Source organism: Zonotrichia albicollis, chromosome 4, assembly GCF_047830755.1.
Source record: "Zonotrichia albicollis isolate bZonAlb1 chromosome 4, bZonAlb1.hap1, whole genome shotgun sequence".
NCBI classification, from domain to species: Eukaryota; Metazoa; Chordata; class Aves; order Passeriformes; family Passerellidae; genus Zonotrichia; species Zonotrichia albicollis.
This window is the reverse complement of record NC_133822.1, coordinates 43492318-43507068: the sequence shown is the minus strand read 5'-3', so window position 1 is coordinate 43507068 and position 14751 is coordinate 43492318. Positions and strand designations below refer to the sequence as shown.

General features: G+C 36.3%; 1 protein-coding gene across 1 annotated transcript in view; it reads right to left on the bottom strand.

The window, feature by feature from the left end:
• Nucleotides 1-14751, bottom strand: part of SLC6A15 (solute carrier family 6 member 15) — a 35130-nt gene that overhangs the window by 10426 nt on the left and 9953 nt on the right. Inside the window, exons 2-6 of the mRNA XM_005480655.4 lie at nucleotides 13879-14355; nucleotides 5075-5232; nucleotides 4465-4591; nucleotides 2720-2901; nucleotides 1359-1469 (exon numbers count right to left, since the gene is read on the bottom strand). Of these exons, the coding sequence (XP_005480712.2) occupies nucleotides 1359-1469; nucleotides 2720-2901; nucleotides 4465-4591; nucleotides 5075-5232; nucleotides 13879-14167 (867 nt within the window). The 5' untranslated portion in view covers nucleotides 14168-14355. The remainder of the gene's footprint in view (nucleotides 1-1358; nucleotides 1470-2719; nucleotides 2902-4464; nucleotides 4592-5074; nucleotides 5233-13878; nucleotides 14356-14751) is intronic.

Here is a 14751-nt window from a genome sequence, read left to right as displayed (position 1 = left end):
TAAAGTAAACACCAGCTGCAACTTTTTTTAAAGTATAACTGAGGAAATAGTGAATACTGAAGAGGTGTTGGCATTCAAGGGCAGTTTTTATATTTATTTTCCCTCAGTATCTAGTGGTAGTTCTCCAGCCAAAGGAAGTATTAACACTGTGGTTGAGAAAGCAAATTATATCTTACAGAGGTCTGTATTTCACCTTCGCTTTTGACTTTCTCTCGTTAGCAGGCATTACATTTCTCTCTTCCCCAGGTTTCTCAAATTTGCCTGAGCAGCCTGCAAGTTTCTGCACAAGCATGACTCTCTAAAGTGGTGACAGTGAGTGAAGTGGAACATGACTGCATCAATGTGAGAGACGACAAAGGTCATTTTTATAGGATGACAGTTTTCCAGATCCAAAACACCTGGAATCAAAACAACTGACAACACACTGTCATCTGGCATTAGCCACTATGTGCATTGATTTTGATTATGTTATTTAGCTCTCATTTTTGAGTAATAGTCCTGTTTTTCTCAGCTGTATTGTGAAGTGGACTCATCGGAAAGTCCATTTCACAATACAATATGAACCCCAAACTTACTCATTCCTGAGTATGGCTCTGACTATTCAAATATGCTGTTCCTATAGTATAGATGTAGTTGCAAGCATTTGAGATAGGCGAGGGTAGTATTTAGATCTTCAAGCTAAGTGATTGATAACACTCCTTATCACCTCCATAGTTAGAAAACCTAAAGCTGTATAAGGCATCTTCCTGGCAAAAATACTGGCAGTAAAAAAAATATGCTTAGAACTGCTGCTATCTTGGCAAGTCATAAGAAAATTGATAAGGAAAGCTGAGTGGCAAATACTTATATTAATCACTATTAAATGCAGGTCACCTGTACTTTGGGCTACTATGAAACAACTTTAAGTTTTTCCTAAAAAGGAGGGAAAAAACCCACTCTTTTCCAAAAGGGACAAGTTAATTATTCATGCCATGATAAAAGTGCAAAGTAAGGCACTGAAACCCAGAATTAGACATTTCAATATCAGAAAATGGCAAACTTCTCTTTTCAGTATTTAAAGCTCTCTAAACTTCCTGAATCCTCTAAATTGCACTCTCAGTTGTTTAGCTTTGTAGAGATGTATAGCTCTGGGAGCCCTCACCTAAGAAAGGTAACTCTACAGACCCTTGGAACACCCAGAGCCTTTGGACTTTAGGGCTTGGTATTGTGCCACTGAGATCAACAAAAATTTTGCAATTTAAGCAAACAGAAATACAGCCAAATGTTCTATGAGAACAATAAGCTTAAATGAGAGCATTCATAAATGGTCATATTGCCACTGAAAGTTAATACCCTGCAAACAGAAATTAAGCACATACCTTAGGGGTGAACATGTGACGAATTCCATCCACTGACCCATTAAGGAGCAGTCCTCTGATCAGAAAGCATAAAAGTACCACATATGGAAAAAGGGAACTAAAATACATGATCTGAAATACAAGAAGACAAGAAAAAAATGTAACATGACATTTAACACGGAGTTTCTTTTCAATATGTTCATTCACTGCACAGTATCCTTCGGATATTTGACTGAATTGATGATCATATGGTCTAAGAAATATGCAGAACACTTCCCCTTCCCCTTGTCTCTGCAGAAGGCGGCAAAACCACATGACTGTAAAAGAAATTAAATTCTGTACTGTACAAAAGCAATACAACTGCCTGATGTATTTATCACTAACCAATCAAGAACCTCTGAACTTCCAGGGAAATTCGGTATTAATTCAATGAGACAAAAAAAAGACAGAAATAAACTGTTGGAGAAATGCTTCTCTTTACAAAAGCACTTTGGCTGGGTATGGCAAAGGTATGCAGCATGAACAGAAACTAATTTTGTCTTCAGAAGGAAAGGGCACAAGAATCAATAGAAAGAACATAACCAATGAATTCAATCACATGCTTATTGTCAAAACAAAAAAATATAGTAATCAAATCTGATATTTCATTACCCATGACTGAAAAGAAAATTTATTCTGTAAAGCTTAGTAAAATGATTCTCTAGTTAAACTTGCTACTTATTTCTTTAACTGAAATGCCCCAAGCAGGTCACAGAAATTGCCATGTCAGTGCCAAACTTTTTAATAGCAAAGAATTTTGCTATTGGGACAAATTGTTTTTCCTCTGAAAGTCCCACTGAGATCAACAGATCTAGTAAATCTTTCACCAGCAAATCCAGCTGGCTGCATGCAAAGGAAAGAAGACAAGTTAACAGTACTCAGATGCAAAGGGATGGTAAATCATTAGTCAAAAGAAACAATCCAGAATCCTGGAAAGCTGCTGTGTTCATGCCAGAAGCATGCATATGTGAATGCACTGCAGTCATACGGTGAGTACACATGGAAACTTATTTCCTTAGAAACTCAAAACACTTATGAGACTTATGCTGCACAACAAAGCTGAGGTACAGTTACAAGCAACATCTATGCTGATGAGAAGCAAAATGATTCTTCTTCAGATCTCAAGTCCCACTAAATAATTTCCATTTCCAATAAAATTGATGGAATTTTAACACTTAACTACTAATAGTCTTCTACTTGAGATTGTACAAATGCACGAGTGAGTCAAAGCACTTAACCGGCTCCTACAGATTTCACGAGAGTAAACAGACAGTGTGGTGAACAGAAAAGTCCTGAAATGCCTCAAAATTAAACAGTGACATGCAGGTACACAGCATACTCACTTTGCCTGAAGACTGAATGCCTTTGATCATGGCTAAGCATACCATGACCCAGGCAGCCAGCAAGCAGATAGTCATCTTCCAGTTCAAACCTCCACTCTCTGACAGAGAGCTGGAAATATTCAGTGCTTCCCTGTACCAGTAATAAGTGGTTGCAGAACTTTTTTCACACTCAGGCTCCACAACTGTCAAAGAGATGTTAGCAAGTAAAGAAAGGGTTCAGGAGAGATATTTCATAACAGTGTTCTATCACTTTTCAATATTTCAAACTGTGCCATCATCATTTATTAAAAAACTAAACTCAAAAAACAGTGTTAAGACATTGTCTAAAAGAAAAGTGACTGCTATCAGTGAAAGCTTCTGGATATATCTTTTAAAACACCCTTTTGGGACAATGTATTCCTTACATTATGGTTAAACCTATTCCAAGGCAGAATTTATTTCTCACTTCAGAACTAAACAGTAGGCAGGCTTAGATGAATATATCCCATTTATCACAAATAAAATTACATTATCTGCATATGATACTATGAATTACATACTATGAAAACTACCTCTCCGCAATAAACACAAATTTGAAGACATATGGAAAATGAATAGTTGTGTCTCCTTGGATATGACACTCAAATAAACTGGGACTTAACTACCATTATAAACAATAAAATAATAGCATAATGATACCAAAGTGATGAGAAAAGGAAAAAAGGAAATAAGTGGTTCCTACATAGATATAGTTAATGAAAGTTGCTATGTATATTCCAGAAGTGATTCTTTGGATCATACTGTAATTCTGTTATAGTCATGTTACCAAACAGTTTTAAGAAACTGTGTGTATCAAGACACGTAATACATAAACAGAAAGATTTCTTCAGAGAAAATATTTAGTTAATAATCTTTATAAATTATTTATACCTAACAATCAACCATACATGTAAGCATGTCCTGGGTCAAGAAAATTAATGGAAAAAAAGGGGAAAATACACTCTTTTTAACCTAACCTAACACAGATGACAAATCTTCACTGAAATAACCTGAAATCTTCACTATTTAAAATGGTAAGATGTTATCAAATATATTAGTTTTCTTTTTGTAAGCTTAGTTCAGATGGCTTCTGCTCAACTTAGGCTGACACGCTGTGTCTTAATATTTAAGAAGGACAAGAGTACATAAACAACCACTGCCGCTCAATTAATGGACAGTAGCTTGTGGAATACATTCAGTTTGGCTCTGTGTCAACATTTACAAGTACTATTTCTGAATAATAACTGAAGCAAACAACTCCGGAAAAGACAGTACAAAAAGGCAGAACTTTTCAAACATCTCTGGTTGTTCCTTATTCAAGTGGTATATAAACCCACAAGAAATAATTAAAGAAAATTTAGAATCTGAAAAAAAAGGAAAAGAAGAAATAATTTGTATTTCAATAGCAATAATAATACAAAATATCTACTGTTATAAGATAACCAAATCCAAAGGACAAGGAACTTTTCATGCTGTTATAGAATATGTCTGTAAGAGATTATCTCATAATAGCAAAACTCAAAGGACTGATTATCTCATTTCTATTTACAAAGAAATTTATTTTACATAGAAAACAGTGCTCTTATAGGACACTTAAAAACACACAAATAGAACACTTTTGCACACAAATATCTTCTTAAATTGTACTTTTTCTCCTTTTTGTTTGAAAACCTCAAATTTTATATACTTTAATGATTTTTAAGAATCTTATATTAACACAGACTTACAAGTATGAGATGCATTTTTAACTAAAGGACATTGGTCCCATGGTAATGGATGCTGAAAAGACTGTGAAAAGTAAAACAGGCTCCATCCAATAATGACATTGTAGTACAGGGCCACAAAGAAGCATACCTAGTAAGAAGGGGGAGAAAAACAACCAAAAAGTTACATTTATGACGCAAATAAAATAATGCCTGCTGAACTTCTGCATATTTCTGTACATCAGTCAATGAACCCGATTAACTAAATTTAGTTTTATTCAACTAAATCAGAAGAAGAGAAGGACTTGTCCCCTTAAAGTACCTGACATTTTCTAAATTTTCACTTTTCTCCATATTTATGTTACACCTATACTGTTACAGGCATTTTCCCTCCAGAAGGGTACTCTGTTCCACAGTTCCTAATTTCAGAAGAATCACAGAATACAAGTTGACTGACTTAACAGACACATATATGCCAAGAGTTTAAACTGATCGATTCAAGTTCTAAGATCTTCAAAAACACTGAAAACTGACCTTGATGCCCAGCTATAAATCAATGGGCTTTCCCTGCAGCAAAACAGCAAGTCTAAATCATAACATCTGAAAGCAAACGACACAGTGTTAAAAAACTTACTACGCAGCTTGCAAATCCAATCCCTCCAAGTTTGGGGCTGATATAATTCCACACACCAATACTCCCTCGACGGATCCTCTGCCCAACAGCAAGCTCCAAGAAAAAGAGTGGAATCCCTATTATCAGTAGCAAGATTAAGTATGGCACAAGATAGGCACCTATGAGGGGAACAAAGAATAAATCAGAGTAAATGGAAGAAGAGTCAGAACTTGACAGAACAAATGTGAAAATTTCTAATAGCTTCAAATATTGATTAGTGTCCTTCACTGCAAAACTTTTTTGATCGCATGCAAGAATAATTTTAGCTGAACCTCGGTCATAAGTCTTGTAAGATACCAAGAACCCAGACACGTAATCTATAAAACATGTTTGAGGCAAGCCTTTCTGCAAGTGAGATATTACTGAAATGAGTTATTTGTTTGAAATATTGGACATTCAATTAAACTTTTTAGAGATACAGAATCATCGGGAGCTAAATCAGCATTTCTTAGAAAACCTTAGAGCTTGACTTGTAACAGAGCAGCAAGACTGAATATAAAGGAAATATAGAAAACACTGTGTACACAACGTTTTGAGTGAGCTTCAATCATAAGAAGTTTCAGAAGATATCTCTTGATTACTCCATTTCTCAGATGCTCAAAAAGGGGATTTCATACTGTACATAATAATGATGCTACCCAGTTAAGCAAGAAAACTGTATCAGCTTGTTGCCACAAGGCTCCAGACAGAAAACAGAAACATGAGGTGGAAGCGAAATGGAGTATTGTAGACCTGTATCTTGCAGTACTCACCAACTCTCTTCTTCAAGTCATATTTGAAAATGCAACTGTAACTTCACCTTTACATAAGCATATATATAAAAAGCAATTCCTCTTTTTTAAGGTCTTATTCCCAGGAACTGATCATACACAATTCTAACTTAAGGATACATCTCCATTTATTTCAGGAAGCCTGAATACAAGCAAATATATTCATACACTAAGCACATGGACAAGTTCCAAGCCTAACTTCCTCCTTGGTGTTTTGCTGTATTTAGTACCAGCGCTAATAAAACATGCAGGCATCAGCATAAGCAACATGGCACCTGAGTTTGTGTGGCTCTAACACTGCAATATAGACCACTCTGCTGGACAACTAACTCAAAGGCCTTAGAACTTCTACTTGAAACTGTTTCAAGGCTAAGGGAAAACCTTTGAGAGGTGCAGACTGCAGCATGTCGAAGCAAGCTACAAAGCAAAGATCTAAAGACCTCAGAAGCTTAGATTCAGAGCTCCTAACTTGTATAATCAATGTCTTCATCCTGTGAAGAAAGAGAAGCTGAGCAAAGTTCAGAAATCATTTTGGCATTTATCCTCAACTCCAGCTAAGTCCTACTTCAAGTTCCCTCATCCAGGGTCAACGTTCTAGGGCTTTTTTAGGAATCTATCAAAATGCACTGGCATTTTCATACCCTTAGTGGGCAATTTATCTCATGCAATACAGTTTATGTTAGAAAAGCTAAACCTTCCTAGGATGCGCAGGAGGTCTCAGATGTTTGGGTAGCATTCATTCCCGTTTAGGTCCACTTGCTATTTTGCTCCTCACAAAGTACACACTAATTGGACACCCCCTTCCATTACAAAGATCTTATGAAGATATTAATTATGGATTAACTACAGTCTTGAGTTCAAAACTAGAGGAGAAAAAGGGAGAAATGAAATCTGAGAAAAATGGGAGTCCTGACATAAGATGTTGACCACCTGGAATGAGTCCACAGGCACCAAGCTGGTCACTGGACAGCAAAACAGACCTGGGAAAGTTGAGGTTATTCAGTTCTGGAAAAGAGAAGGTTCTGGAGAGACCTGACAGAACCTTATAGCAGTACTAAAGGGGACCTACAAGAGAGCTGTAGACCTTTAATAACGTCTTGTAGTGACAGGATAGGGAGGAAGGGCCTTTAGATGAAGGAGGGTAGATTTAGATTAGATATTAGGAAGAAATTCTTTACCATAAGGTTGATTAGGCACTGGAACAGGTTGCCCAGGGAGGTTTTGAACTCCCCATCCCCAGAACTGTTTAAGGCCAATTGGATGGGGTGTTGAGTAACCTGCTCTAGTGGAAGGTTCCTTGCCTATGGCAGGGCAGTTTGGACTAGAAGATCTTCAAGGCCCCTTCCAAACCAAACCATTCTACGATTCTATGAAAAACCTCTGCCGCACCAGACAAAGAATATTGGTCACAGAATATACCTAACAGTCTACAGGCTATGTTATCCATGAACTCCATGATAACATGCTACACAATGATATTGTCTGACAGTGTCTACTGAAGCATTGTTTTTACTGAGGTAGCAGCTACATTCCTACTCAGTACTTTGGTGTCTTTCGCAGTTCATCTTCTATGTGCACATCATGGAAAGAATGCAAAGGGCTTACTTGCTATTAATAAAAGAGACCGAAAAAAATAAATGTGAGGAAAGCTGAGGAACAGAGAAACAACCACATTCAAAAATGAGGGGGACTACCTGTCTTAAAAATGTATAACACAGAAACAATTAAATACCCCTGATTGACTCTCAAAATTTCTGCAACACAGAATTTACATTGCAAGTGAGAAGCTTTGGCACCACTGTCTTTAAAAAATCTGCTCATACAATTCATTGAAAGCCAATAGTACACAGGTGTTATATCATATAATGCTATTGTAAATTATACCTTAGATCTTAATTAGACAGATGTGCCATAGTTGAGCAGAGACAAACCTATACAGCTCAAAAAAATTGGGGCCTAGTGACTTACCCTGTATCCCACTGGATGACTGTACTAGAGCAGGAACTGAACCCAGCTCTTCAGTGTCCCAGTCCACAACCTTAATCACAAGGCTGCAAAGTTAAGCACACGTTTAAAGACTGGGCTGATGTGGGTGTTTTATGGTGCAGTATCAAATGTAAATTGCAAGATTTATCAGTTAGACTCCACTAAATGAGTTCAATAAATGTGGTGTTAAATCCACATTACATTAGACATGACAGCTCTGTAATTTAGTGGGTAGCCAGACAGCAGAGTTCACCTCTATACTGCTAGGTTTGTGCAAAGCACCTGAAGTGCTGGTTCTTTGGATTATTCAAACCTCCTGAGCTTCCTTCTGATCCTGTTCTTGTCGCCAAAATGGACACAATGGAAAATTGTGCATGTGAGTTTCAGTACAACAGAGCTTGGATATGGCTGGATTATACAGTTGTATCACAGCTGCAAAGGGGTCTATGCCCCGTAGTCAACAGGAAACCACAGCACCTCTGGGCAAGTATTTTGCTGAAGTCTTCCCTGGAAGCTAGACATACTTTAAAGAACTCTAAGACATGCTAATTTCATCCTAAAAAAGAATCACATGGAAACATCCCAGCATGTCTCTTGCCTGTGCATGAAAACATGGGACCTTGCAGTTATACTGGACAAGGACCATTCTAATTTGAATTTGAATAATAAATTGGCTTTGAACAACATCCTACAGCAGTTGTCTGCTACACTTAGTTAAGCTGCCTTCTGAATATATTCTGTGTTGTTCAGGATCCCCATGTCTCCATTCTACATTTATAAAATTATTCAAAAGGTGAAGTCACTTTTGTTTTTACCTGTTGCCATCTTAAACATTGGCTTCCATATTTAAAAAAAAAAAATCATCTCAATAAGAAAAAAAACCCCTCATCCTTCTTTACTAGAATGAATGACAAAGATGTAAGAGACTTCAGGAAGATTTCATGATTGTTAAAACTGTGCACTATGCTGATTTCCTTATTTTTTTTTATTTAGTCAACCACCAGAATGGGATATTTGGTGGACTGTCTTTCTTGGGATTACCATAAGGACTGCATTTGGCAATATTATTGACAGAAGTGGAATAATGTCCTTGGTTTTGATTTAAGCTCTTAAAAGTGCTCCAAAAATCATAAGATTACATGATTCATTAGTGATTAAATAGTTAGAAAATACTTTCAAAAGCAGTAACCCAAGGCAACATAACCATTACCACCTTGATACTACAGATGAATTTTCTTCTCCTAGCAATTTTTGCTATAACCTGAAAAACTTATTAACTTTCCACATTTGCTTCAGCTGCTGCTGTGCTAGATTTTAAGTGTCTGGTGTCTGATTTAATTCTTATTCAATCAAGGTAGTTTACTACTGTCTTGAGGAGTGATCCCAGCTCTTATCACTCACTAGACACTTTCTAACAGAAAGCAAGCAAGAAGCTGACATTCAGATGAGGATAAGCTGATTTTCAATGTCAAATACTTACATTTTTGAACTTATGACAAGTGAGCAACAAAACCCTAAAAATTAACAGTATACTGAGCTTCAGTAAGTAAAATTATTTACCTCTACAAAATGGAAACTGCTTCTGTCAGGAAAACTCTGATAAATGGTTTTATGTTTTATCTGTAGGTTTTTATCTGTATCCTGAGATATCATAGTCTTCCTGTCACTAGTTTCAGTTTCAGAATGTTCAGGTGTGCCTGTTTACAGAAATGTGCTTAAAGGGTGAGTATCACCTTAGCCAAATCGCCTCAATGAAGAATTACACGTGCAAAATAGAAACACGACATTTTCAGTACACCAAAGTACAACTAAATTTTGAGTCTGATAATACTGAACTCAAAAAGATTACACTGTAGTTATCAGTGAACTCAAGGCACTGAATATAAATTACTGATCCAAAGCTACATAATAAAGCCTCTGAATCCATACTTGAGTGTTGGAGTACAAGGGAATAAATATTCACTTTGCTCCCATTTCTCCTTCATTAGTTGTTTGCTTCCACGAGGAAAAGTACAACTGCCATGCTTTTTCATTAGAGAATGGAACTTTAACGTCAATCTGTTAGTGTTTCAGTAAAAAATTCAGACTAATCAACTGTAAAAACTCACAATGCGACTCTATTCAAAGTCAATCTTTTCAAAACATAATGACAGCATCATCTGCTACCATTTTTCCTATTTTGCTTACAACTTTTATCTATAATTGTTTAGTTCTTTTGACTTTTTACATCACAGAGATATTAAAAAATACTTACCTTAAAAAAAAGAAAAGGAAAAAAAAAAAGAAAAATTAAGTTAATGCTCACAAAAATGCAACACAAAATCTTTGGACATGTAGTATCTTGGAGACTCCTCACTTTTCTTCAAGTAACACTTAGTCATTTTAGCAGAATAGCTAATGTATTTTGCTTTTGTTACTTATAACAGTATCATTAAACATCTGCTAATCCTAAAGGGAAAAGACAACCAAACAGAAGAAAATTTAAATATTTTCTTTGTTTGAAAATAGTGAAAGGTGTGTAATCTCCAGATCACAGGAGCAGCAGGAAATTGTAAATCTAGTTTGTCACTGTTTATGATCATCTTGGCAAGACTGGGTAGACTTGAGCAGTTCATTTTTAAGGTTATGAAGCACAGGAAGCTGAGGCAGCTCTGAACCTATGTTATGCTAACAGAGGTTATGAAATTGTTATATAGTTACTGTGATTATCTGAACAAACAAACATATTCACCTTCATGGAGTAAAGGAGGAATAAATAAATCCTATGGTGCAGAAATGAAACTGAGCATACTCAGCTCCAACATAAATTGTCTTTATCAAGAATCAAGAATGAAACAGCTTTTTTGTCTGTTAGACTGCAAAGGGTGGCAGAGGTGCCCTAAGTGCCAGATGGAGTCTGGGCATTGTCTGCCAGGGGTAAAAGGGCCTCTGGTGAGGACAGAGAGATCCACAGTCAGTTCTCAAAACTTTACTGAACACCTTCAGCCCCTATTTCACAGAGCCAAAAACTTCTTGTGCCCTCCCTCTCAAAGTCAAGAAAACTGGCACCCTGGAGTGCTCTTAGCTGCTCCCAGACTCTTTTTTTCCATTCAATATATTTGGCATTACATCCCAGTTACATCCCCAGAGTGGATCCAAGTATCTCCCAGCTGTATATCAGCCTTTTCTCTCACCTCTCCCAACAAACATTTTTCTGGGAATAAGACAAGAGTGAAAGTCAGCAAAGAGCTTCCCAGTCTAGTTTTAACTTAGTTAACTACAAAAAATACCAGGTAATACCCTAAATATTTATGAGCTGCTATGAATGAAAGCAATAATCACAAGAAATAAACTGAAGGAAGTTGGTTTGGTTAAAACAGACCAGACCCAGAAACAGAGACTGCAAACATATCTACAGACATCCAAATTCTCTCTGCAGCATAGTGCTACTCAAGTTACTCTTAAAGATTGTATCACAGGTATCTCACTAAAGCAGTAGAGAGCTCTGATATTAGGAGTGCCATTCTACCATGGGCCACAGCCATAAACAAACTAGATCTCTACTGAAAACAGGGTGGGAAACACACAAATTTTCTTCCACAAAATTCTTGAATAACATATATCTATTTGGGCTAACCTTGCTGTGTCTTATCTATCTTTATTTTGCTGTTCTTGTCACAGAAGTTAAAAAAAAAGATAAAAATTGAGATTATTTCACAGTTAGGATTTGCCTTTTCTTTTACTGGTGGCTTTAGTGTTGTAAGAAGGCTGTGAAGGAAACTAATAGGTAACTATGGTTTTTACTTCTTTTTGGTTAAATTGGAACTGGATCTATTGGTTTACTACTTTTCAATATACTTCCTTCCCCTCACAAGGTATTTTTCAGATATAAGTTCCTTAAACACAGGGAAGAAAATGAAGGTCTAAACTGAAGGTAGAGACCTAGTATACACTAGGAAAGTTTACCTTGTACCAAGAGACTTCAACAGGTATTTATCAGCTTTATCAGCAGAAGACTACAGAACAGTTCTGACACTAATGTTTACATGGGTTACATAAAACCACTCCAATTTGACCTAGGAAACTTATTTGAAATATTAAGTGTAGCAGAAAACAAAATCATACAAAATGTGTGTAGGTTTTCTTACCATGTGCTTGAAGTTTTCACTCCCTCCCCCTATTCTTCTATGCACTTGTGACAATTATCTGTCCATCTGCACACACATACAGGCACCAGTGTACTTTACATATTTCCAAGCTTTGTGTCACCTTCTCCATCTTGCATTATGATTAACTTGAAAACCAAATAAGCTTCAGTTATAATGATAAATTCCTTTTCTCTGTTGCTCAGAAGGCTGCCCTTTGCTAAAATGGTGCAAAATTATTGTTAAAAGCCAAATGCACTCTTGTCTCAGCATGAGCAGAAAGCACTGTATCTCCACAGGCTGTGCTATGCATCCAATTTCCTGCAATCACAGCACAGGAGAAAACACTTAACTACAATCTCAAGTGACATCATAGTTACTTTTTCAAATTTGATTAATAAAGTGTCATAATCCTTGAAGATTGGCTAGTTTACTGTTTTATGGGTTTTGTTGTGTTTTTTTTTGGTTTTCTTTTCCTGAAATGTGAAATTATTAACTAAATTTATTTATATTTGACCAGAATTAAATTTACCCTCACTGACAGAGTAACTTTAAAAGCACCTGAGGCCATGAAACCAACGGCCCAAGGAACACACCAATGGATCCCTTCTCTTGGTTCAAAGGAGAATCCAACTGGCTTGCAAAATTCCTGACAACATTAGACACAGACTTTCAAAGGGACACAACTTCACAAAATAAACTGCTGTAGTCCATTGTCCCTGAGACTACATCTTGACACCATACTTTAAATCAATCATTAAATTACTTTCTCTCCAGAATAAGAGAAAAAACAAAACTTAAATGATAGCAAAAAAACCCCCCAACAAACTACTGATATAAAAGGATTTAACTTTATCCTGAAGACAGAATATTTAAAAGCATAAACTTAATTTTTAGTGCTTGAACTGAGAGAAAAAAAATAAAGAATTACACTTTTATCATATTCTAAGCTCATTTCTATACTCCTCAATTACATCAGTTGTATAATTCAGCTTTTAAAAAAGCAGCAGGAGTAGAATGCTATTCTTCATTTTCTGTACACATTCACTTTCTGTATCACAAAAAGTGACAGGTTTGTTTTGAATTCAGCTTAGTAATTAGCTGCAATAGAGTGTGCACTAATGTAGTATATTTGGGAATGGTATAGCATTGGATGAAATACTAATCCTGCATTCATAGAGGAAGGAAAGTTTCCAGCCTCATACTTGAAACTGCATTCAAGACCACAGATGGTCAACTAAGAAACAGCTTGATGCTATTGTTTTAAGTGAAAAGTACCTTGTTATTTACAAAAATAGTAAACTGTCTAACATCACAAAAACAGATCATCAGAAAAAAAACAAAACAAAACAAAAACCCTACTCTTTCACTCTCAGAGTATTCCGAAGTTCTTGCCAGAAGTAAAACATGATTAAATGGCCAGGAGTTAAAAGCAATTAGAAAGTAAAGCTGTGAAACTTAGTACCATTAAATACTAAAAGATAAATGTGCTTTGGTCTTTAAAGTGGATGTAGCTTTAATGTCTTGATTTATTGTCAAATTACTATAAAGAACACTTAAGCACAATAACCAGGTCCTAAACATTGCAACCCTCCATAACTATGTGTTATGGGTAGCCACTGGTTTGAGCAGTAGCTAAGGTTGTATCGAGAGCTTTCTACCCTAAAATGAGTAAATGGCATCTTGGAAGAATCTGCTACTTACTTTAACAAATGACTGTTTCTGAATAAAGAGAATGTGGGCTTTTCCTCATAGGCTCTGGCAAAAACTAAAAGAAAAACTTGACATGTTGGAGCAGGTTTGACTGTGGCTCTCTCTGCTAACTTTGAAACCTGAAAGGTCAGCATCATCATCTAGGTACAACCAGCTGTATCACAAAACTTACCTCCACCATTCTTCTGACACAGATAGGGGAATCGCCACACGTTCCCCAATCCCACAGAAAATCCAACTTGTGCCAGAATATACTGGAGTTTGCTGTTCCAAGCAGGTCTTTCATCTTCTACATCTGAGCCTTCTTCAACATCTACATCTTTTTCTTCTGGATCCTCAACCATAAGTTCACTCTTCTTGAAGGCATCATCTGAAGAGTCCTCATTAGAGAGCAGGTCCTTAACTGACTCAATGACCTCATCATCTAGATCTCTTTTCACTACCTTGCTGTTCTTAGGCATTTGTAATTTGAAACAAACAGCAAGGAGATGATGTTCAGCTGAAACAGATGGACACTGAAGCAGACTCTCCCTCTGCCTGGGATAAAATACTGAATAAAAAGACTGAAGATGGTGCCTGATGGGTCCTTGATACCAGGGAATCAAGAGTAAGGCCTTCTGTTTCTCAATACTTGCTCTACTGAAAGTATCTGTGGAAAAAGAAATTAAAAATGATTTTATATTATTATGCAGAAGAAACTTAATTTTGAAATTGTGTCCTTTGTTTTACCCCTTTTTGCATAGCTCAATGATTTGACAAGAGGACAACACAAGAAGAAAGGGATGTTAGACCACTTTCAAATCATAGGAAATAAGTCCACTATTTGGTCTAAAATATTTTATAAATTACATTTCATTCACTTGTTTTGTTTTAGTTCCTAAGGACTGATAGACTAACTGCTCATACTTTGATACCATAACAAGATTCTTCACATCAGGCATAAAAGGGTAGGCACTTTGCATAAAATGTAGGAGACAAACTCCCTTACTTCCTGACTTAATGGCTTTACTTGAATTAAAAGTATATTTTAACCAAAGTAAATTAA